This window comes from Meleagris gallopavo, chromosome 5, assembly GCF_000146605.3.
Source record: "Meleagris gallopavo isolate NT-WF06-2002-E0010 breed Aviagen turkey brand Nicholas breeding stock chromosome 5, Turkey_5.1, whole genome shotgun sequence".
NCBI classification, from domain to species: Eukaryota; Metazoa; Chordata; class Aves; order Galliformes; family Phasianidae; genus Meleagris; species Meleagris gallopavo.
The window spans coordinates 52,109,356-52,135,648 of NC_015015.2; the positions used below are offsets into that span (position 1 = coordinate 52,109,356).

A 26,293-nucleotide genomic window follows, 5' to 3' on the forward strand; every position below is an offset into this window, starting at 1 on the left:
TAACAAACGTTAGATAACTATTATTCTTCCACAGGTCCCAGTCCTTTTTAGTACAGAGGTTTTGACCTTGGAGAAATCCAGAGAAATCAATGGAAAATGGAAGCTGTCGGTCTCCATACCTGCAGCAGGAGCTTCTCTGTACATCCCATATGCATATTTCTTGGATGGGAAGGGTGTCGATTTCTCTTGTAGTCAAACCAGTGACTGATTCATCACTAAACTATCTCTTCCTGTAATTCCCTACTACTTCATTCAGTTGATTGTATCTTAGGGAGCAGAGAAAAGTGCCGGAGCAATACAAAGAGAGTTGGCTGATAAACTCAGCTTCAGGTGAAAAATATTGGTATCCTTCTGAGGGTTATCCTCAGGAATACTGGTGATGCATGAGAATCTTGTTTTGGTAGATGCAGTATACCTCAGACACTGTTATTTCAGAGCAAAAAGAGGATTCTTGCCTCAAAAACGTATGTATAAAAAGAAATTGAGAGATCAAATGAACCAGGAAATAACACAAAAATATTGATTTGCATAATTAGCAGGCTTTGTATTAAAATTAATTTCATATCTCATTTAAATATATTTGTAATCAAACAGATTCAGAAATGAGATTTCTTGAATTTGACCAAAAGATTTTAATCATATTTTATCAGCCCAGACACAACAGCTCCAGACAAAACCTGTTTGGGGTGATGGTTCCCTTTGTCCAATCACTAGTATGTCCCAGATGTAGTTGTGCAGATACCCAGATGCACTGATAACCCACTAAAAAGCTGATCGTAGTGATTGAATTACTGCTTACCTTATTATCACCTATGTATTTTAAAATTTTAATTGGAGTTTCACTGTAGTAAATGTGGGGAAAATGTCTTGGAGGAGTGCATTTTAATGCTAATAGTGTAAATCAGGGGCAATCATGGACAATATCAGGAAAAATCAAAAGATCTGTGGACTCAGGCTACCAAATACTTAATTTAGCCCCCTGCAGAAGTATTTCTTTTTCAGCTGAGCACACAGCTGCTGTTTTCTTCTTGTATAACAACACCTACAGGTCTAAGCTGCTTTTTAAACTTTTGTTTCCAACCAAAAGTTGATGTGATTTTGTCATCATTGCTCATCTCTTACAGATGTCCTTAGAGAAAGTCCAGTCTTAACTAGAGAGAACAGCCTCTAGAACCTCATTAGACTTATTCTCTCTTCTCAGCAGAGCTATTACAAGCCTGCTTTTTGTCAGCACTTCTCTTAAGACTCGCAGCACAATTTGTGCACCAACTCATCTCTACAGTCATCTTCTCATATGGGAAGAGCCAGAGGATTTTCTTTTATGTTGCTTCATATGCAGTCATGTTACAGGTGAGCCAAACAGACTGGTTCAGAAATTAGAGAGTGAGTTTTATGCTGAGGACACAAGTCTGATTTTCCTTTTAAAGAAACTTCTGCTGGATTCCCCATCCTAATCTGTAAGCCATATTTCCCAGAACATCCAGACAGTACCTCTGGAAGTACACAGGCCCCTTTCTGATGCATTTATTTGTGTTTAGGATTGACCATACACCCATATCTCCTGCTTGGCAGTTATGCAATATGCTGTAGGCTCCATTGCATCACCCAGACAGAGCTGGAGATGATATTTAGACTGCTGTGAAGCAAGAGCTCAGTATCTGGAACGGAACTGAGCACTCAGCCCATATCCTTATCTTGATAACAGGAAGATTTTTTTTTTCATATATTTCATAAGGCAATATAGTATAAAAATAGGATTGAACACAAGTTACTGTTTAATCAGACATCAACTTCTTAGTTCATAAAGATAATAAAGTTAAAACTTGATGGCCTGTCATATACACGAGTTAAGGACTGATGATCAGAACATCTTAAATCTTAAATTCTGGAGGTTATTAGCCATTTGCAAAGCTATTCAGAAAATAGCATAAATCAGACTGTACTGGCGAGCATAAGTGAAGTATTTTAAATATATCACCCAGCACAGAAAAATCTAAGCAACAATTGTTCCAAGAACAAGTAATACTTGATCATATTGCCCTTTCATCACTGCAACTTTTTCATCTAGTTTCTATTTTTGAATCTATGAAGGCAATTGGAATGCAGACAAGAACCACCAGTGTTTGAAATGACAACAGATTTTTCTGACAAGGTTCTATTGTGTTAAAAAGTCTATGTGGGGGGAACCATGTAACTTTTTGAGTTAGTTTGTATTTGGATACTTTCACTTTTTGCATGTAGATGCTCTTTTATTTGAAAGACCGCCACAAGTCATGTTTTCTCTTAAATACATTTTTTTTCCCATGAAAAATAAAATCTGCAAGTTGGCATAACATGTTTTCTGCAAATTATACAAATGTGGGAGCAGTCATTTGGAAATATTTAGAACAGCAGCATATAGGGCACAGTAATGCAGTACTGCCAAACCAGAAGTTCCAAAATCCCAAGTCCAAAATTAGAAATCAAGTTTAAAATTATGAGCTTAAAAAACACATGTGACTTTATTCACCTTTGGGCTTTTTAATCTTTGGCACGTTTTCAGATTTTAGAAACACTTTCAGGATTGTCCGTGTAACTTTTAGAGGTTTGCTTTTTTTGTTTTCCCCCCAGTTTAAGAAATAAAGTAGCTGATTACACCATGTCACAGATATAACAGGGCTGTATCAGATTGACGAGACTCAACAAAATCGAGAACATTTGTAACACTGATTAAACCAGCCCTTGGTGTTTCAAGGAATAATTGTTTTAAAATTAAGTGGTTTTAAGGCACTCTTACTTACATATGCTTCTGAAAGTTTGCTGAGGAACAATGAAAAGCTGAGGGTTGGTATCACTAACGCTAACTACATCAACTGGTGCGTTGTGCAATGTAGGCATTCCGTTCTACACTACTTTTTATAACTGCAGTTTTATACTGCATATACTATATATATTTATACTGCATATACTATATATATTATATATATACTATATATGCAGTTATAACTGCAGCCACCTTTTCTAACAGACAGTGCTACCTAACTGGCAATAATAAAGGTCTTCAAAGCAGCTAGCTTGCGAGTAATCGTAGAATCAGATCAGAAAAGGACCTCAACAGGTTACTTAGTCGGCCTTTTTGTGTCTGAAGTCTCTTTTCTTGCAATTTAAACCAATCGTTTCTATTCCTATTCATTGTTGATATGAGAGAACACTATTCTATTTTTTCTTTGCCCACTGCTTTTACAGACATGAAAATTATTTTGTTTCCCCTTCAACATCTCTTCTGTAAGATGGCCTACAATCATTCAATCTGCCCTCAAAGGCAGTGTTTTCTTGACATTCACATTGCTTTCGCCTGGGTTCTCTGCACGCAACTTGTATCTTCATTTTCAAGGGCCATAACCAAAACAGGAGACATCACTCACTCAGGCCTTAGCAGTTCTGCAGGAGCACATTATACTCCTGTTTCGACATTGTAATTTGCACCTTTATTTGCAACAGCACGATCTTGCAGTCGTTTTCAGAACTTGATCCAAAATAACACATATATTCTTTCCAGTGGAAATTAAGCAGCTGTTCCTTTACTTATTAGTAATTCCAAGTTGCACTTGCTCCTACTAAATAGCATCATATGTTTTCACATCGTAGCTGCACCTTGCTAAGATTATTTCAAATTCTAATATCTTCTAGTATACTTAAAGACCAACTCCACTTCGTCTTGTTTGAACGTATAAAAGGGATACGTGTATGGTACAGGTACTTAGTGAATGAAAACAAAGAATTTTGGCTAGAAGAGCTGTGAAAGACATTTATCAGATTATAACTATTGGCAGTAACTGTAAAGCTGGGAAATGATGTCTTAAACAAGGAAAAAGGCATAACGAAAGCACAGTAGTTCATACTCACAGGTCGACATAATTTAATATATCTTTCTGATTCAGTTAGATGCTTAGTGTGAAGACTTTTGAAGATAACTGAGCTACAGCAGTGCTGCGAATTTTCTCTTGTGTTATGTGATTTTTACTCATCTCAGTTTTCGATACTGTCATTCTTATTAGCTGAATGGGAAAAATGCAGGAGCAGATGAAGCTGATGGTAACTGGAACTTCACCCTGTTGCTGGAACTGTTATTAACTCAGCTGTAAGATGGAATTAAATAAAAATAATAAGCAGACTCGTAATAACATTTTATTAAAGATACTGTATCGAGGCATAGATTAAGCTTTAAAGATGATGAAAATTAACCTGGCATTTCTTCACTAATACTCTACATAGACTACAAATAATTGCTAAGTTACAGAACAGTCAGAGCCTGTTCTAGATGTCCTCTGCTTAAAAAATAAAAAAAAGTTAAATAGTTCAAGGCCTATCTTTAGGTGATACTAGAAACATATTTCCCTTCTCTTCTCTGCTTTGCAGTAGTCCTACTGTGAGGGTCTTCCTGCTCTCTGTGGAAAGGACATCACATTTTCTATTACATTTCCCACCTATAACGAGCCTTCTCCCTCAGGAGTCCCCAGTAGTTTCTTGCATTTTCTGGATATTCACTGTCCTCCTCACTGCTCTAGCACTGCCACTGGGGCAGCAGTGTCAGCATTCCAGTCCTGTACCGTATTCCTGTACAAATTCCTGTATTTATTTCTGAGATGTTTTGTGTTAATACCGCTGATTCCTTAAATACCTACAGGCTGAAAGGTTTGGAGCTCTGAAATCAGATTAAGGAACAACATTCAAAGATACCTGAACATCTTTTCTTCCATTTGTATAGCAACTTTATAAACTCAAAAAGAGTAAAGCAAGCACAGACACATGCCCTGTTCAAGCTGCGATACAGACAATATTTTACATACTTCATAACAACAGTCATGATAATAATGCCAATTATAAATAAAATTGCAGACAGATTCTTACTGAGATAACAGTTATACTAAACAATAAAACATCCTCTGATAGTCATAAGTAGAATTAGTAAGATGCATAACTACAGCAGTATATAGATCAGCATGTTTAGTCTGCTTACATGAATCAATCTGCTCCAGTTGTCTGGAGAAGCAAAAGAAATTACTATTTTTTAAGCCATCTTGGCCTATTTTTGAACATTTACTGCATCGTTTTGTTTTGTTTGCTTGTTTGCTTCCCATTAATTTAGGTGGAAAATTTTGGGTTGCTAAAATACTCAAATCTGAACATGAATGCCTGATTCTCTTCTTCAAACCACCTTTTCAAGGTACAGATCCAGAACATGGTGCACACTGTGCCCTGTGAAGATTATTGCATGTTTACTCATCTCCTTGTTGGTCACAATTTTTCACATCCACAGCACCATTTCTTTACTCTCCACATATAAGCACTGAGCTCCAGGGAAGGTCCTCTTCAGCTTGCATATGATGATCATGGCAGCAAAGGGAGTCAGGTCAGCTGGATCTTTCTCACCATCCTTTCCTTCCTCAGAGACCCTTTGTGCTCAGTTTTAAAGTTTTTTGTTTTTTTTTTTCACTTTGTATTCCAGACTAAAACATTTTTTCCCTCTTCTAACGCTCATTAGCTTAGCATTGTAACTGTCTGAAAAACGCGTGAATTTTAGTTCATAAGTACATACTTTTAACTTTAAAGCTAAAAAGTCTAAACAGTTTTTGACAGAAACTCTAATAAGCCTCGTTTCATAAAAGCAGCACGGCAGCATATGAACAGCAGATCCTGCAAACTCATTTCAGCGCAGCCCTTAATGCCTGGCCTCTGCCTCTTTTGGCTGTCTGCTCCATGAAAGAGACTTCAAATTTGTTTTTGACAGGTGTAAATAATAGTCACAAGGAAGTAAGTTTTGTAATACAGAGAAGAGTCCAAAACAATTACTGAGTGTTCTAATATGACTGCTTTGGTATCTTTTGCGACTGCTGCAGTATGTCAAAAAAGCAAAGGTGGTGCCAATTCAGATCTGGCACACGTGGTTCTGAGTTTTTATGAAATCTTTTGCCGACAGTTCTTCCTCATGTCTTCTTCAAACCTGGTTCTCTCAGTTGTTCAGAAGCTTAGAAGTCCCTATTTCACTACTGCCATGCAGAAAAGAAATGCAAGAAAAATATTAAAAGTCAGAAGCCCATACTCTAGTACTATATTTGCTAGCATGATGTGGTCCCTCCCACCTCACCGTGGTGTGGTTTAGCTCTAAATACTATCCCCTCCAGTTATATTGAGAACACCCACCACAGAAGGGAACTCTTTAAAAGCTCTATGGTTCCTTTCCTTCAACCTCTACCCCAGCAAAACACAACCTTAAACAATGTTCTGGTCTTGTTTCAGAAACTTTTCATTTGCTTCTTCCTCCTTTACCTTTCATTTTCAAAACAGCTAAAGACTTGTTGAAGAAAACCTTCAGTTCTGTAGCCTCCGAGGTTATTTTTGCTACTGTATGTGTAACTTTCCAGCAGTGGTTTACGGCTCGGCTTAGCGGATGTTCAAAAATTACGTAAGTATTATTTCCCTTCAGCCTGAACTTCTCCTAGCTTGGAACACCCACCACTCTGGAATACTTCTCACTGCTTCGTATTTGCCCCTTCACTCCTTTCTGTTGATTTTACTTGCTAAATTCAGAGGTGATTATTATATATTTACTTTACCTCCCCCGGAATTATTATTCTGGGTGTAATGCAGCTAAATGATACAAATGTTTGCAATTCACGTCTCTTTGGACCACACTAACGTGGCAAATGTGAGCAGCTTTGTATCCAATAGGAACAGTTAAGACATTGGAAACACATGGATGCAACTTCTAAAGACAATCCTCTGAGACTTTTTTTCATGGTACACTGGCTTCTTTCTCTGGCTATGGGAATCACATTGCACGAATATACGGCTGTCCCACTTTCACATAAGTGCTGGCTAATTTACACTTGATATTTCTACATGCACTGTAGCAGCATTGGACCAAGTGGTTGCATCTGCACTGCAGAGCAGGAAGGGCTTTCAGGCTGCAAGTGAAGGCAGGTTTATCAGCCCTGTACATGTGCTGGAGCATCCTGAAGGCCAGCTCAGGGCTGAATTTCCTAGCACCCTTTGGGCAAACTGCTAACTTCAAAGAACTGTTAGTGCAGTCACCTAATACACTCTTTGAATCTTGTAGGGGAATATATTGGACTGATGCTGTTATCTCAAAGTAGCTCTTACATGACTAGCTGTAAGGTCACAAAATGCATCTTCTTGTTTATAAATTAATAAAGAATTTTCCCCCAGGCAATATCAGTGTTTAGTATCAGTGTTTAATTAATATCAATGTTTAATATCATATTTATTTAGATGCTACCCTGCATTTTACAGTCAAATATTTCTGCTACTTGTAGATCATACACAGCTCACGTGGCACGACTGAGATTCTTCACACTGCTTCCCTCAAATGCAGCAACTATGCTGTGTGGTACCACCTCTGAGCGTGGAAAGGTAAGCTGCCCATGAATATTAAATCGCATTTTTTCCTGATGGAACTGCAAAAATATGGTAAATTAGTGCCAACTGTGGTCGTGTGGTGTACGTACAGAGCTGTGAATACCGAAGTGCTGTTGGCATTGGTAGTAGTTTGCAGCCCACAGTGAGCTAGATTAGAGGTAAAATGTTATGCCCTTCTTCCAGACTCTAAAAAATTCTGGCTACTCTAAAAATAGAAACAGTTTTATGAATGCACAGAGGATCTGCTTCTATGCTCTTCACACAACAAACTCAGCTGAACTGCAGAAATGATCGATCTTAAATAGAAACGTGCATGTTTTAAGTTAGCCGCCAGATGGAGCTCATCCCTCCCATCCATGAACATCTGCAAAGTTAGAACACTTCATAGATATTACAAAGGATGCCGCTTCTTCCACTTCATAAAAGTCAGAGGAAGTCTGTGATTAGCTAGATGTTTACAAATAAAGGGGAATCTGGAGACAGATCAAAGGTAACTCTCCAGATTTGGCATGATACCAAGTTCCTGTACTGCCTGCATCTGCATGGGTTTGACTGTCAGATTAAGTGGTTGAACTTGGCCTATCTAATCATGAACTAGCAGCGCTTTTTTAGTGCTTAGCATATATATTAGAAATCTGAAGATTCAGCCAGCTAAGGACATGGAAGAAAAAAACTCTGAAAAGAGAAGCATTCACAGCATTCTTCCTCACCCTACTTTCTCAAATCTAGAAGGAAAGACAAGCTTTACTGTAAAATCCAAAGTATGCAGCACTGTAAGTTTAGTAAATAGGGGCAGTAGCTCTCAAAGTCTGTTCTCTAGTAATCTAAGCTGGATGGTCCATTCGTACCATATTTGTTTTTTGCTGAGTAGTCTGTAATTCATCCAGGATCTCAGGGATTTTGGCACAGCTCTAACAACTAGGGACAAAAGCAGATCTGAAATAAAAGCTTGTGGTGTATGAAAGACACTGAGTTAATGTGTATGTGTTTTAAGGGACATCTTTGTTTTGACTCTGTGTAACAAACCAACATAGCTTGTGAGGTCTAGAAGGCCACAGACTATTTCAACTTTTATAGTAGTGCTCTGTTTGAAATTAGTATTTTTATTTGGGGTCTAAGCCATGCTGAACTCAATCAAATAAACATTCTCCAAAGAAAACTGCCTTTGAACTATTTAACTGTTCATTTGCACAGCAAAATAAAGCAGAAAGAACAGTAATAATTACTGAGATATTTATTATGTCTTAATTGACATATTTTTCAGTTTTTAAGTTACAGTTCATCAGGAGCTCTGTCTCTGTAGCAAAATTGACAATGTCTGCAAAAACTGCCTGAATTTAAGTGAAACACAGCCCTGCCTGAAATCAGGTTAGGTGGGGCTTATCCTCATACTTCCAGGCACTCAGACTGTGGCTGGTGCTTGTGCTTCACAACAGCATAGATAAATATATAAAAATGAGGTTTAATCTATCTGATAGCAATGCATCTCAGAGATATGAGCTCCCTCCTAGGATGTGGGAAGATACTAAGACAACTTCTTCATCAGTTCCCAGGGATCCTATCCTGCATTCCCTCCTACAACGCTACTATCTTTCCTTCTCCCAAAGGAGAGAGATTCTAGATTTCATCTCTAAATGCTTCTACTTTGTATAAACAGAAAACCCCAAAGGATGACTTTTTAAAATTGCAACCTTGTGACGGGGGGAAAAGGGGACAGCACTGAGGAAAGACTGATTCTAGCATTTTTCATGTTGGCAGTAGTTCTGCTGCAGAGACTTTGGCAATGCATTGACACCGACAGCGCTGTGCCTCACAGACAGGCTCGGAAAACAAAGATTTGCACAGCCCTGGATTCCCCAGTAGAGTTCCTACTGTCCACACAACTTGCAGGATTTTGAGGCCTTTGAGGCCTTCTCATTCCCTGGGATTCTTGGGATGTCTAGAGATCCACAAGGCATACTTATCCTTGGGTGTCTCATTTCCAAAAAATATATACCTCTCCAAAATCTCACCGATACAAATCACGGTATGAGTGAACACAATACCAGCATCAGCACTTGTCATTGGGAGGAAAATTCTTGAACAGCTCTAGAAGGGCTAAATATTTTCTCCCACAGGAAATGCTAGAAGCAGCATTTTTTATAACATTTTTTCTGTGGTTATAGCTGCAGGAAAATTTACTACAGCTTTAGCAGGCCAGAAAGCGCAGGAAAAGATTAAACCTGTTTGTTTTCTCTGAATGGTGGAAGTTAAACTTGTATCCATCATGAGACAGATACATATTTTAGAACAAGATCATTAACATGGGGCACTGCACAACAGAGCTATCTTCTGACTTGCAAGAGAATCAAAGACACTGAAACTTCTGAAATTCGAGGTTCTGGAAATGAGGGGCAGCATGCCAGCTACACAAAAAAGAAACAAAAAAGAGCAGTCAAAACCTGGCCTCTGACTGTTTGCTCATCATAGAATTTCAGTATGTTCCTCTGCATACATTAAGAAACTTCAAATATACATACTCAACTACTCTTAGGGAAAGCAACTAGAAACAGTGTCTTTAAAACTATGAAGCACAATATTGTTTTCCAGTGACATGAATTAAAAAAAAATATATACATATATATATTTAGGGGCAAAAATGGCCCAAAGAATGATCTGATAGCATCTCTCCTTTTAAGCTAGCAGTGGTCATTTTAGTGTACAAAAAGGAACATGGGCTCTGTTTGTCTTGAGGCTGAACATTTATAGTCATGGCAAGCTGACTCCTGAGTCATGTGCTCTGCTGCCCTGTTGTTACAAATTAGGATTTGTCTTTCTTCATGAAAAAATAAAATCACAACGAATTCCAGAATCCTAGAAGCAACTGTGTTAAATAGTGGTAGAAGGCACAATTAAGATGTCCTGGTTTTTTGGCATCTTGCCCTTCAAAACCTCAACCTACAAGCATTTCTTAAGAACGCAATGCAAGAATAGTTCAGGAATTTTTTCCAAATTGGACAAAAATGCAGAAAACTGGTTTATAGCTACTGAGAACTATAAAAATGTCCGCTTTTAAAAACATGTCCCCAACTTCTAGCTTTCAGGAGACTTTTGTATAGTCACATCAGTCATGCTTCATCTTGTAGGTCTGTGACAAGCTTCAAACCAATTAAGAATTAGGGAGGTCAAAATACTTGATTTTTAACTCTTTCAGATTAGGAAGCATCTATAACTCAGAAGCAGGCAGGCTGGGATATTAACAGATACTGCCACTATCCCCTTAACTTTACTCTGCTCCTGAGCTTCCAGCCTTACCACCAAATACAAGAGTGCACACTGGGAGAAGGGAGAGCAACAGGGCAGCGTGAGCTGTGCCCAGCTGTGGGTGGCACATCTGGAGCTGCAGGGCACAGAGAGCAGAGGGAGGTGGGAGCAGGTCCCGGCGCTCGGCTGGCCGAGGGGCCCAGCTCATTGCTGGCCTTGGGCCAACCGCACTAACCCAGCACAGAGCCGCGGCGTCTATTTCAAGAAAGACGAAGAAAGCTCCAGAGCATATTTGTGGGGTGAGTTGAGCACAGGAAGGTTTCCAATTCTCATAAAGAGGGCAGATAGCATAGATGTGTCTCATCTGTATGTAAGAGGCCGAGTTGTCTTTTTTCCTTATCGGGAAATAGGAGAGGAATTGGGAATACAGCTTCCACAATGATGCTGGGGGGAGACAGAGACTTAGTTAAGCAGCTCAGAATCGTAGAATGGCTTGGAAGGGACCTCAAGGACCATCAAGCTGCAACCCCCTGCTGCAGGCTGCACTTTGAGTTCTGACATAGCTCATGCAGGCAGATGAGCCACCCCCCTCCCCCCCAGCCACTCATTTCTCCCCTCATGCCACCACTTCTATTGAGATAGAGAGGGAACTGCAACGGGGAACTGATCCAGACAAAAAATAACTCCCCAGGGAAACAAAAAGTTTGTCGTTTGACCCTGTTCATTGTTAACCCACATATGCCTTTTGACAAGGGAGAAGGCACACACAAATGATACAAAAGCTGCAACAACGTGGCAGGGAGAAAGGAACTCACAGTGCTGAAGGTGACACCATCAGGAACAAACTTACATCCCCAGCAAGAGCTGAGATACCTGATGTTTTGTTACTAGTGTGTTCAAAGACAGTAGTGTAGGCAAAGTAGTCTTTTATAACCAAATCATTTTAATATATTCTCCAGGACAGTAGACTTTCAGTCTTTAGGCTTTCAATTAAAAAAAAAAATACTCTGAATTCTATTTTTTTCCTCTATTAATTGAATATATTAAATAGCACAGTCCCCTAGTAAAAGTACAAATTCTTAGAATTCTGTGATATTCTATTCAAATCAAGATTCCTTCATGGACCTGGTAGCTACAAATACTGTTATACACAAATGTAAATATTCTTTGAATTAGCAAGTTGCCAATAAGTATTTACAAATACACACACACAGACACACACTTAAATACTTGGATATCTCCTTTGATACTGAAGAAGTTTGACAGCTTTTGTTATATCTTAAAGCTCATTTCAGGTCTTTATGAAGTCTCTCTTTTTAAGTTGCAATAATCCAGAAAGCTAATATCTAGGTTAGCTGCTAACAATTCTTAGGGCTGCCACTCACACCACTGCCAAAATGAGGAAAAAAGCAGAACAGAGAGAGATCCTCTAAAAATAAAAATAGCAAAACACTTTTAAAATAGTGTCATCATTTCTTTCTGGCTATGTTTTGTCCAATGCAATGCATATGCATGTTCAACCATAAAGATCCTTAAGTTTTTCAAGGGTCTTATATGCTAAATCTCCAAACAGTGCAGGAAGGGAATAGAAAGGAACTATGTTAACATGACCAAGAAGTACAAATTTCTTAAAGGAAACAGAATTCTGACTTAAGTGTTTTTGCTTCCCCTTCATTATCTTTCAAGTAACAGTAAGACTTCTAGGATATCATAACTGCAATTGGTTTTTTGTCAGATGTGCTTTTGTTCTGTTTCCGCAGAGAGAACTTTTTCTCACAGTAGGAAGGCTGAAATATCACCACTTCACATCCCCATGGACATTGTCCCATTCTGTCCTCAAGAGCATGGCACCCACCCCTTCTTCTCTGCATACTTTCACATTACCATAAACATTCTCTACTGCATCTATTTGCAAGCAAGGCATCTTGTTTTTGCTTCCATATCTTTGATTTGTTCTCCTATACTCCCCAGTCACCTGTTGGGCTATTTAAGTCATTCTGTTATTCTCTGATTAAATACAAGTAGATCCACTCTAAGCTTTCCTGCAGTGCATTCCATGCACTTTTTGAGCCTTATTCTGGATATTCAAACCTGTGAACAACAAGGCACTGCTTTTGTTCTGTAAGAATGAGAAAAAGAATTCATTCAAGTTCAGTAAGAACAACAAGCTTTCCTTGAAAGGATACTACATTACAGCCTGTAATTGAAAAACAAAGGGATTACAGAGTGTTTGTAAAGCTAGATAGTTCACATAAATACCACCATTCACAATTCCTAAATTTAACTTTTGTAGTTGACAGGTCTACTCATGCTAGGAAGTTATTTTGGTTGTTCTTTTGGTGAATCACTTGTGGGTCAAGTTCAGACCAAGACACCTTAAAGAGTGGCTCTTGACCAGAAGCGTTTCTAAATTACCGTTAGCCTTTCCCTGTATTCCAGAATGATCTTTTAGTTTGCACAAGTCACCTCCTCCTTTTCAACAAGATCTTTAACTATTCATTCCAGTGCCATGCTCTCCTTCTAGTGCAAGAACACCATCTGCACTATTAATTTGTGACACAGTGAGCTAATCACATGTGTTGAGAGCTCTCCCAGCCAAGCTAAGTCACACTCACTCTGGTCTCACAGGCATCTGCAGGACTTTATCCACTCATCCAGGCTCCCACTGTGTGCTACTTTTGGGATGTTTTCCCCTCTGCTTCCCTTTGCACAGCTCTGATTCTGTCTGTCTCTCTGCCTGAAGCTTCCAGCCTTTGCTTTCCCCCATCTGCCACTCCTCCAGCTCACCCTGTACCACGAGGCTCTTCAGTCAACTCCCCAGCACCCTCTAGCTCTCCTCAGTTCTCTCAGCTGCTTTTCCCAGTTCAGTCATAGCTGATATCTTAAGTGAGAATCTGAATGTCAGAGAAATTGTGTGCAGTGTATTAGCCCCCAGTCCTTCTACCACAGCAAGTGCTTAACTTGGTGGTCAAATACTTTATGGATCCTTCTAATCACCTTCTACCACTGAATCCAGCACTGAGAATGCTACAATAGCTATCCTGGTTATTCTTTGAACTCTTACACAGTGAGCTTCAGTCCAGTTTGGGATAGGAAGCGTGTAACAAAATTCTAGTAATAGAGAAGCTTGGAATTAACTCAAGAGCTGGAGTGCATTAACATCAGCAGAACTTTTAGTCCCAGTGCTGTTAGGGATCCAGCTGACTTCAGCACCTCCAAGAAAACTTAAGACTGAGCAGTTCCAGCAAAATACTGTAGACCCACGCTGCAACTGAAGCAGCACCTGAGAGCCAGCAGCGAGCTCAGGCCTGCAGCCCATGGCTGGGCCCTTCCCCACTCCCCTGTCTTAGAGGAAATGCATGCTGAACCAACAAGAGAAATTCTGATTCACATTTAAAACTGAATTCAAAACAAGACTATTGGTACTCAGTTTGATATAGATAGATATAGAGGAGATTCTGAACTGTTTGAATTTATCTAAACAGTCTTCTGAAGCTCAACACTCCGTTAATTCCTGAGAAACAAGGGATCAGCTCCTGGCTCCTGCTCTCAGCCCCACCACTGACACGCAAGCTGGTCGAAATCACTTCCTTCTCCATGGCTCAGTAGGAGGCCACATTACTACCCTGGTTGGTAAAGTGAGATCTGCTGGGAGAAAGTACAACTAGCCTTTATTTTGTAATAGTTCCTTCTACCATTTCGTATTAGGATCCTACTACCCCCCATTAAAAACCATATACTTAACATTTAGACAGCTGGTGCCTTTGAGTCAAAGCCAGTTGTTCTCTCCAAGGCCAAACTGCCCCACTGAATTGATGTCAGGTGGTACTTAGCAGTATTTTTAAATTGAGTTAAATTAAGAGACAAGCTACACAGATGAGGGCTATACTAGAATCAGAAAGAAATCTTTAAAGGCATTAAATGTCTTTACATTTATTAAACAAACTCTGCAGTCTTTTCTTGTTATATTCTTGTTGAAAAACAGAACATTCAGAAAGTATCATGAAAACAAGAAACAAAAAATCTAAGGTTGACATGAGCCACACTCCCCCTTCCCCTCCCACCCAAGCAATGGGACTATCTACACACCCATCCCACTTTTAACTTCCCAACAAAAGCAACAAGGCACCCATTTACAGCTAAGCTGAGAAATGAAGTCTTCAACGCACATTGCAATTCTGCGTTCCTAGCAATCCACCACAGCAAGTCCTTCCTTGTATATTATCATAAGCAGGTTATACAGACCCACGTGGATAAGGACTGCCAGCAAAAGGCCAATGTCAGTCATACGGCAGAAGCGCCCATTACAGTTCTGCTAAAATTTCAAGTCTGGAAAATGACCACTCTGCTGGAAACTCCTCAGTTACCACGACAGTCAGTAACTCCCTTTCCCTTTGCGCACACCAGTCCAATTCTGCAAGGTTTAGCTGAGCCTATGTGCTCTGACCACTGGATGCGAATTTCAACATAGCCAAGAAGCTGAGCATCGGTTCTGCCCTTATAGCAGTCAGACAGCAAAGGATTATTTCTTGGCATTGGTTTTTTTTCATTTTGAAAATTAATTTTGGGATTACGAACAATTATGCTCTTGCATATTAATTGCTGTGATCTAAAATTTTCACATGAAGAAACAACACATGGAAATATTAAAGCACTCATCTTACGGACATGGATCCGAGAACTGTTTAATAGCAGTCAGTGAAGGGGTAACATTGTGCTTTTAATCTACAGTTTAAAAATAATGATTTGTATATCTACTTAGTAAAACAATAAAATTAAGAACAGAAACTGATATTAGGAAACAGTGAAAATGTAATAATTAAACACATGAAGCTTTTCAAAGCTATATACTTAATGAGCCTAGACACCTATGATTAAGAGGGTCTTAAAAAAAATAATAATAAAAAAGACTTGTTTTCAATTTTTTTTTTTTCTTTTTAATTTTTGTCTACTATACTGTATGCCTTGCTTTGGTGTTCTCTCTGCTGCCAACTTAATGCTTTAACAGTATGATTATGCTTATGTTCTTTTCAAATGCTTGGCATTATAGTGAGATCTCATATCTTTTCTCAAATTAAATTTTGCTCCACATACTCCACATGTATACAGATGAACATCCATGTGCTGCTCCAGTTGCTCATTATTTGGGAATATCTGAAAGCAGACCTGGCATATAGTCTCTCCAGCTGATAAGTGAGATATCATATGCCGTACATGGTCATGTTTTCTGAAGTTTCCTTGATCACAAATGGAACAGACATACCTGGCCATTCCTTTGTGCATATCATTGTGGAGCCGCAACTGGCGCTCTCTTAAGAACTGCTTCCCACATGTCTGACAAACAAACTGTTTTTCCTTGGTATGAACAGTATAGTGTTCCCTCAAGTGACAACGCTGATAAAATCCTTTCCCACAAAGATTGCAGAAATGCTTACGTCTGTGATCTCTTTCATTCTCTTCCATCATGGAATTCTTGAACAGATCTTGCTCCAGGCAGTTGGACATATGTTCAACCACTAGGTTTTCAGTTTCAAAACGCTGCCCGCAATTAGGACATCGGAAAGGACAGGCAGAATGCTTATATAACTGTTTTTTTTGAAGGCTGTTCATTTGGAAATGACTGTCCCTGAAGTCTTCCAGCATGTCTGCAAACATCATGTCCCTTATTTCCGACTGCTCCTCGGGGTTTTCTTCCAAGTCCATTTTTTCCTCGGAATTTCTGATACCATTCATGGTCAGGTCCTGGGGTTCTCCACAGGTCTGTGCATGATCCTGTAACTGTTTGCCCTTGACCAGTATTTGACCACACTTGCCACAGGCACATATATTTTCTATGTGTTTGGATAAATAATGAGAGGACAAATCCTCCTCGGTGATTGTTAGCCCACAAAGTTCACAGGGAGCGTTCTCCACATCTTCCTGGACGGAGGGAGCTTTCCTGTTAAGGTGCCGCGGACTCTTTAAACACCTTCTTTCGTCCTCATCCATGGATAAACGGGGTTTTAAAGTCTTCCGAGCATTTCTCTTCTCTCTCATCTCTTCCTCAACATAGTACCTGTAAAGTGGCTCTTCCTGCTCATCATCTAGGTCATCGTTATCAGAAGACTCGTTGCAGTCTTTATCTGTCACCTTGATAATATTATAATCTTTCAGCTCGTCTGCAGGACTGTCCTCTGGTTCCATCTTGATGACAATCCTCTTCCTCTCAGAGGCTCGACTTCCTTCTTCACCTGACGTTTCGGATGCCACCGTGCTGCTTTTCCTGCTTGTAATGTTGGACACGGGAGAAGACGACTCATCGACAACTTGGCTGGAATCCCCTTTGTATTTTTCTGTTTGCGTAGAGATTATTTTAGAAGCAGAGTCCTTTTCATTAAAGTCTATTTTTTCAGCACCGTAGTATCTGGCACTTTGGTACGAATGCCTGTTGGTGCACGACAACACGTGCTCATCCAGTAACTTTTCACAGCTAAAACTAAACCCGCAGCTGTCGCAGGTGAAGCTTCTTCCGAAGCGGCGTGAGTGAGACACACGCTCTTTTGTGTGAGAGTATTTGGACGTGGTGCTTTTTTTGCAGACATCAAACAGTTGTTCGGGGAAACTGCTGAGCTGCAAAGCTTCTTCATCGGGCTCTTTGTTATGGGATGTATTTACTGTTGAACTTGGCGGCTCCATGCCCCACCTGTTTGTTTCGCTGCCATTTCGAGCAAGCGTGTCTTCGTACATTCGCACACCAAATATCATTTTACTGTTCTGGGTGCTGGAAGCAGAAGAAGAGCATTTTAGACTAGATGAATCTGTATCCTGTATATCTTCCAGACACTCGGGTACATTATAGAGCTGTAAATAGTTCATGGCCACTTTAAATTGCTCAAAATTGGCAGGGGCGGTCATAATTTTTCCTAAATACATGAACTGTAAAATAAGATCAAAGCATTCAGCGCTAATCTTCATGTTGCTTAGATTCAGCTGGGCTGTAGTGTGTTGATGGTTCATAAAAAACATTCTAAAATAGGAGCTGCATGCAGCAAGGACTGCTTTATGTGCTTGAAAATAAATATCATCGATAGCAATACAGCAGTCACACAAAAAGCCCCACTCTCTTTGGTTGTTTAGCTGCTGAAGGACGTAGTTGCTGTGGCTGGTTCTTGCCATCTTGTATTTCAATTACAGCCCTGCAAAAAGAAGATGACATCTGTTAGAACTGTAAGCACAGAAAGTGGAATACATTTCAGTGTAGAGAGGAACCGCCGTCTTTTTCCTCTCTAGATCTCTTCCTATTCTCACACTGTTTGTGGTGTGATTTCCCATCTGGACATCTTTGCTGGCAACTACTGTTGATGCCAGTGAAAACATCCATAATCCCATGTTCTCACCACTAGACTTACAAGACCAGTAAACTAATAAACATAACAACCACAACATCAGTTACAGCAACACTGCTCGAATATAAATTAGCAAATATATCTCAAAGTCCTACAGCCAAGATTTTTCAGATAGGAATTCTGGATGCAGAACTTCAAAAGCTTCACAGGGCAGACTTCTGCAAGACAGCCCCAGGACAACAGCTCTACAAGGTGAGCTGACTGTAAGAAACCACCGCTGAGTTTCAGCTTGCCTTTTTCACCTGCCAGACCAAAGGACCTATGAAGCAACACATTACTGGCAACAAGGCTGGGCTCAAACTGGTCTTTCCCTCCCCACTAAAGGAAATTCAGAAGAGACATCAGTGAAATATCCACACAGGCTACATCTACACACTGTTTGCTCTTTATGGCACTTGGGGAATCTTCTCAAGCTTATCTGCAAGACACCTAGCAAACCAGGAGCTGTGCAACTCAGGTGCATTCTCAGAAGCACAGGGCAGGCAGCATGTCCCACACAAGCCCGCTGCAGACGGTCACCAGGCTCGCTGTGCAACACGGGCAGAACAGAAGCAGGAAGTGGTGCACACCATGCCTCCAGCTCCTCTTAAAACCACTCTTTCATTTAATATAAGCAAAACACTTAGATTGGAGACTGGACCAAAAAAGAAAAACTAATGAAGAACTAAAGGCCAGCATGCCAAAGATGGCAGCATTGAGAGATGAAGCCTCAATGAGGAACTGCAAACACCTGAAGCAAAGTGCTGGAAGGTGTTATACACGAAAGGACTAACTTGTGCTAAACAGGAAGGAGGAAGAAAATGTGCTACTTTATGTTAAGAAAAATATCCAGAAAACATACGTTGTATACAGGAGGTGTCCATTCAATTTACTGCAGAAGATAAACTGCAACCAAGTAAAGCGATTCCCTGCTCACTTTGGAAAACCTTTATTGACGCACAATGTGTGCTAAATAAACAGGAAGCAGGACAGAGTGGTTTGAGAAAACAAAACAAAACAAAAAAAGGCAAAGAATGCCCAAACTGAAAAGAAAGACCTAACACAGTAAGGAGCATTTTTCACACTTTGAAAGGTTACTGCAATCAGTAGAAACAACAGTAAGAGATTTGCACACATAAGATATAGGCTAGCAAACAGCATGTATAAACTGCATTTTGTGACTCCATGAAATGCACAGGTTGGTTTGTCACTGTTCTTTCAACTGTCCAAAATTTACACAAAATATACACAAAAATGCTCCCTGGTTCCTTCACCTCCCTACCAGCTCACACCTATCTCCCAGTGACTGGAAAATGAGAAATTATATTCCACAATAAGCACTGAATTCACAAATCAGAGGTGTTGCCTGGGCTGTAAAGTAGCAGACCTAGCATTAGTCACTGTTCTCCTTCATTCCACAAATGACTGTCATGGAAAAAAATGCATGCAAGCCCTCTAGATGAGGAAATGCTCATCAGTGCCCAGCAATATTCCCTACTGCCAATACTACAGCCATTCATAAGGACCACTATCAACAGAAGACCTCTTATGTGGCAATGGGGATCTTGAGATTTGGTTTTATATTGATGATAAACACCTGGGTGACAGCTGTACAGCTGTTCCTCTCCCCTGAACTTATTTCTACAACCCCTGAACCCAAGGTAAGCACATCACAATTCTCTGTCAAGTTCAGCTCAGTGACGTCCTCTGCAGAAACGCAGCTTGTTACATAAAATCTACTCAATGGCTTTCTTAATAACTTAGAAAAGGGTGACTACGAAAACAGAAGAATCTCTGAAACAGCTTCATGTGTTTTCTACAGAAATTTGACAACTATCTTAATTTCTGGGTAACTTCAGGTGTTTCTCAGAAAAATAACAACCCTTTCAACATCAAGTAATACCTAAAGGGCACTTCATAGTCTTCCAAGTGCTTAGGTGTTTTATATTTCAGGTAATTAATCAGATACCTGAATGCAATTCAGTATATTTCATCAAGAATTAAGACCAGCAACTGTATGATAACAAAGAACTGATTTCAACTTCCACACCCTCAGACTTAAAATCAACAAGAAATGTGAGAAGACGCAGTCTAAGATACCACTGGCCTCTCAGTGTGATCTTCCATCAGGACAAGAAAAGGCTTAGGACTGCTAGAGGAAGAAATCAGGACAGCTTAGGTTAACCTTCTTGTCCTCACAAAGCAACAAGCTTACACTTTTCATTTTTATTTTCTGCATATTGAAGGTATTCTATCATGCCTTCCAACAGCAGAACAGCAACACGAGGTCACAAATATCTGCACACACCTGCAATTCAAAATTGTGGGAAAGATCTAGCAGTCACTGCAGTGACGGTGCACAAACACACTTTCTCTAAGTTTCCTTCTTCTTTGAAAAAAGTGAAACTTATTTCCTCTTTTGACAGAAAAACTCTTTCAGCACTTGAGTCCTGATATGCAAAAATAACCCACCGGTAATGCCTTTCTCCTACTGCTGCTTTGTAAAGAACCAGCCCGAGCATGAGTGAGCTTGGTCAGGCCAGCAAGGTGCTCAGATGTGTACACAGCCTCCATCACAGTAGTACTACAAGCAGGTATTAAAATAGAGAGCGTTTGAAGTTATCTATGTTAATGAAAGTTCTGGCAGCCTTCCTCTGTATGCTGTATTAACCTGCCATGTGTAACCATATATTCACAGCTGCCAACACTTCCCACTACAAGAGCCTGTGTTGGTCTATTTAAAACACTGACAAACACCAACCAGCACAGGCAAAAGTTTCCTTGTGAACTGTGTGCTTCAGACTTGTTTTTTCCAGGAAAAAAAAAATCAGTTAAAGCAGTTTCAAAAATGAGGTTAAGAAAAAGCTTTTGTATATCTAAATTATTGCTCTTTCTTTAAAATTCAAAGAACTTTCTCTTCCAAAATCTTTGTAGAGAGACATCACAGGATCACAGGGGTTGGAAGGAACCTCAAGAGATCAATGAGTCCAACCCTGCTGCTAATGCAGGTACCCTACGATAGGTCACACAGGTAGGTGTCCAGCCAGGTCTTGAATATCTCCATAGGAGACTCCACAACCTCTCCGGGCAACCTACTCCAGTGCTCTGTCACCCTTACTGTAAAGCCCTCCCACATTTAGTGCAGAACTCTCTACATTCAAGTTTTGGGGCATTACTCCTTGTCCTGCCCCTGCGCACCACCAAGAAGAGCCTGGCCTCACCCACTTGCCTCCCACCTCCCTTGATGTGTAAACATTAATCAGATATAAATGTTAATCAGACTTCACATGGGAGAAAGAGGCATGTATTAGAGATGGTTTTTGTCATCACACAAAAAGCTGCCTGAATTTGGCCAAGCTTAAACAGGAGGAGGGGAAGAAGGTAGAAATTATAGATTTGTTTACACTTCAGACTGCTGTGCGTTACTAAAATCTCAGATCATAGCCTTGCTGAGAACAATTCATCCTCATGCAGCTCCTCTGTGTAGAGGGGTCTGTCCAAACCATCCCATCCAGCATGAAAACCCTTTTGGCTGCTGCATGCCACATCCACTCCCAGACTGGTGACAGGGCTCATTGCAACAGAACGTGCCGCTGCGTTCCAGCATCCCTGGCAGCCAGAAAGGAGCAACACTTGGCTCTGACTGACTCCCAGCAAGGAGTGGGCTTAGTGAAACTGAGTGGAGATTAGAAAGCATAAGAGGGAGGTGAGGGAAGAGTTCAGAGAGTGCAAGGAGAGCACTGAGAGGAAGGATCTGGGATCGGGAACAGCCGTGGGCAGACAAGATGGTGCAGTTAGGATCTACATGGGGGAGGGAGACCACCTGAGCAAGGGACTGGGAAGAACCAAAGTGCTAGGGCAGAAGGGAAGAATATCTTATACACACACACATATAAGCATAGATACACACACATGCTTTTGCTGGGCAACAGGCAGAAAGCCATCACAGCACGCACCCATTCAGAGCTGGAACTGAACTTTGAATTCTGCTGTTCCTTTGCTATTAGCAAATATCACAGGTTTGTTGAAAAATGTCCTCCCATCAAGAGCAAGCTCTCAGAAAACGATCCTTTATCATTATTTTGTTATTTTTAATTGCTAAAATGTCAGAGATTTGCATTTGTCACCCATGTGGGTGGTACAATGTTGCAAACTATTTTTGAGATTTTCTCTGGAAAGAAAGCAGTCATTAGAACAAAAATATCCTTCTTAAAAGAAACCAAAGGTTTCAAGGTTAAGCGCATACAGAAGACATTAATTAAGCTAAATTCCAGTGCAGCAGTCATTCAACAACTTTTTATGTACACATTGTAACCTTCCAGCCCTCCTCTTACGGAAGGCTCCTTTCTTTACTGGGCTCACCTTGTGGATCTGTCCAGGAGATGGATCCACGCAGCAGTGCTCTTCATGCACAACGTGAGATCTCTGCTCATTTGGCACGGGGTTTGGAGGAGGTGAGGTGGATAAGGCAAGGAGAAGAGGGGGAAAATCTCACAAGAAAGAGCACTGCTTGGACAACCACTTTCACCCCATCAGTGAAAGTACCAGGACAAGTCATGTTAACCTTTGGGTTTTTTGGCTTGCACTTTTTCACGTCTTCATCTTCATGCAGGGATGCCATCAGCAATACCTCATACAAACAGGTGCTACTCACTGTGTGTATTAAGCATTGATTATCTTGGAAAATTCAAGCTCCACACACGAGTTTATCCATCCAAACGTGTATTTGATCCTCTCTAACTCTGCTTCCTATTTCAGAAAGAGAAGAAATGTGACCACTTGCCTGACTAGCACACTGCATTTATGAAGCACGCAGTCATCACAAGGAGGTCCACCAGGCACCTACATCACTCTGTCCTCAGCAACAACCAATTAGTGCAGTAAGCACAGCAGTGGGCCATGCTATGAGCAACACTGAATGATGCAGAAGTGGTCTGAAAAAGAACGTACTAGAAAAGCATCTGATATGAAACTGAGAAGTGTAGATGCTTTAGTCAGGTAATTTCAGTCTGTTTCTCAAACTCTAAGAAACATAGAATGTATGTGGAGGCTACGTGTTTATTCTTACGTGGCAAAGCTTGGATTCAAGCTGCCTACACGCTACTGTGTTTTTCTTTTGAATCAGCACTCAGGTACAATTACCACTCAGATATTATCACCAACAAGCTAAGCTACTACACAAACCAAGCGTGTTGTTTAGAAGCCAAGGACCAGAAAGAAAAGGCTTTTACTATAACTCAATGCTTTTTCTTTTTCCCCTTTTACAGATTTTTAGTTTTAAAACATTTCAGAAAATTTTAGAAGTCTTCAAACTTTCCCCTGTTAAACCTTTAAGAGACTGCTGAAGTTCTTTTACTAACTTCTCTGTCTTTAAAAAAGAAGTACCACAAGGTTCAAGATTCAGGAGCCTTTCGGCTCCTAAAATTAGTAGGTGGTTTTCAAAACCCAGCATTTCCACTGCTGAGCAGGCAAAAACAGACTGCTTACATGCTTAGTTGCTGGCTGCTTTTCTTCAGAAACCAAGAGCAGGCTGGACAAAAGTATAATAAATGAGTGGAGAATTTGGTGTTAATAGAAAACAAGACGGAAAAACCTCAAGGAACCAACGCCCAGTTATCCAAAGAAATGGGCTGCTTGGGCAGCAGAAAGCAAATTCCCCATCCTATTCTCACACCACATCTCAGGCTGACGCAGGCTCCCAAGAGCTCTCCTCCCTAAGGAATTACTTTGCCTTCGTAGGTCCAGATTCTACACCAGATAATCTGGATTCCTAAATGACAGCATAAAGATGCTCAGGAAAAAAATCCCACATCACACATCCAAGCTTTGTGTGCTGCCTGAGAAATCTGGGCGTTCGGCTGGTATGCTGACAACAGAGTTGCTGACAGGCAACAAGTTTTATCTAGACACTGACAGGAAGAAGCCACTGAGATTGCCATAGTACTGCATAGTCCAAGAGGGCATTCAATTTACACAAACTTTGCAAAAAAAGGCAAAAAACATGAGGACAGGTGACCACTGTTCATTGCAACAGCAGGTACGGATAAGATGCAGCTTGCATTGCAAGAGCAGGATCCACAACCGTGAATTAAAAGTTAGGAGAATTCCATGTACTGCCAGGGAAAGTCTAATTAGGCTCCATTACTCGGATGAGGAAGGACCGTCTATAATTTATCCTCCTCCCAGAGTCCTTCCATTAGCTGCCTTCAGGCACACGAGCTGTGAATCTGCCTGCCATGATGCAGATACTCATCAGCATACACATTTTGATAGCTGAATCAACTGATGTTAAATGCCTTGTTGCCAACGTATGGAAACAAGCTTCAGCTGCTACCTGGGCTAGGTCTGAACCAGGGAAAGGCAAGGAGCAATGGTAGGAGCCATTCACTCCTCCATCAGTTCACAGAGCTCCACACTGACACAGCACCTGAGTTCACAAATGAGAAACAGCCCTCCCACTCGAGCTGGTTTCCACTGTCAGACACTGATAACTAGTTAAAAAGCATCACACAGTCTTAGGAAGCACTCACCTCAAAAGATGAATAAGACGACAGGAAAGCATGAGCAGCTAAGTTAGGAAAACAGTTTGAACCGAAGCGCTAGAAGTTACCATCTCAACCAACTTCACCTACTCCATAGGTAATGCCTATGGAGTACCAAGTATTGCAGAGAGCTGTATGCAGTGTTTTAAGTAACTTGCTATCCAGCAGGGACTGCTCTATAAAGTCACAGTCACCATTTATCTGACGCTTTTACAACTGTAAAAGGTGGTGAAGCAACACGGTAATGATACGTCTGAAAGACCGGTAGAAGAACATCCTGACACCAGATTTAAGCCTCGCAGCTGGCTGATGAGCCTTCACCTGCGCTCTCTGACTCACCCTGTTAGCTTCAGGAGGCATCTTGGTGTTCAGCCCTCTCCCAAGACCCTCAGATAACTAAGAGTGCCTTCCAGACAAGCATCCTGGCTGATGCAGGCTGCGTGCCGGCACAACCAGTCATTGGAGACATACAAATGAAGTGCCTTGTGACACATGGGTCAGACTACATGTTGACACTTTCTGCTCCTACATGCTTTGAAATTCACTTGTGGCACATAAAAAAACCCCAAACTGCTAAGGTTTCCATCAAATGAAGTGGGTTTCATATAGAAAATGCAACTGCTGGTTAACTCTAGAGAGCTTTGCGACGACGCAAGGCGAACAAAAACAGAATTACCAGACCAGTTTGAAGCTATAAATGGTCTTCATGCAAATCATGTCAGCTGTGTCTGCAGCAGAACTCGGTCCATGGTGCTCACTGTGCCCAGGCAGCAGCAGGGCAGAGAAAGCAACCGTGGGGCAACACTGGGCAAAGTTTCTTGACAAACACACCGCGGGTTCTGCAGTGAAGGTCTGGGAGAGGTGCAGAGAGGGCCACCTGCAGCCTCTGCAGGAATGGGGCACTACAGTTTCTACCAGGAAACTTTCATCATCTCAGATTCGAGCAGCTTTTTTCCCACGCAGCAGATAAGTACCTACAAAGGATCCTGGACTTTCAGTGCTTCCACACTGCAATGGACATATGTGAATAAAGCACTTAACCTCGCACTCAAGTAAGAAAGTGCCTAAAAGCCCAGAGTAAGCTCTGGAGAGTATGCCATGCTATGCATGCGCTATGAGTACGCTATGCATACTCTCATTGTAATTACTGCCAACTCCAGTGCCTGTGACAAAACTGAGGACGTGTGCCAGCAAAGCTAAAACATCTGCTCAGCTCACGGTCCTGCCCCACGCAGCCCAAACCTCCCTGCTCCTGGGAAAAGGGGCTTTCCAGCGCCCTGCCAAGCTTCCCATGCAGCACAAACCCACAGCTCCGCTCCCCAGCCCCTGCTGCAGCCCCATCCGTACAAACACCAAGCAAGTCAATAGCAGTGTGCAACCAAGGCGACGTGCTGCTCGGGCCCCACATGTGCCACAGCCACAGCTCACTGCTCCGCACCCATACGGCCTCGGCTTTGCTCTGGGAGAGCTTCGGTTTCTAATTTAGCAAAAGACAGCAGCCCTGCTCGCGAGGGCTGTGCGGGTTTTTCCAAGAGCTGCAGCGAGGAATGTTAAACAAACACCTTTAATTAAAGGAATGTTTGTTTAATGTAATTAAATGCCTACGGAACACGGCGCTGCTCCAGCCCCGGTGGCTCTGCAGTCTGCGCCGTGCCGCGCGATGCCGTAGCGCGGGGAAATCACGCAGCGGCAGAAGCCGGCATTCAGCCCAGCGCCGTGCCCGCC

General features: G+C 41.2%; 1 protein-coding gene across 5 annotated transcripts; it reads right to left on the reverse strand.

Moving 5' to 3' along the window:
- Positions 1–2,307: 2,307 nt before the first annotated feature.
- On the reverse strand, positions 2,308–22,791 carry ZBTB1 (zinc finger and BTB domain containing 1). Of its 5 annotated transcripts, none has more exons than XM_031553715.1 (3): positions 22,389–22,791; positions 16,098–17,837; positions 2,308–4,118 (listed from the first exon to the last, which is right to left on the reverse strand). In XM_031553715.1, the coding sequence occupies exons 2-3, from the start codon at positions 17,815–17,817 to the stop codon at positions 4,087–4,089; spliced, it is 1,752 nt and encodes a 583-aa protein (XP_031409575.1). In that variant the 5' UTR covers positions 17,818–17,837; positions 22,389–22,791; the 3' UTR covers positions 2,308–4,086. The 5 variants fall into 5 exon arrangements, with proteins under 5 accessions (XP_031409575.1, XP_031409574.1, XP_031409576.1 ...); XM_031553714.1 differs by having other exon boundaries at positions 15,926–17,837; XM_031553716.1 differs by lacking the exon at positions 2,308–4,118 and adding an exon at positions 4,152–6,029.
- Between the last annotated feature and the right edge of the window lie 3,502 nt (positions 22,792–26,293).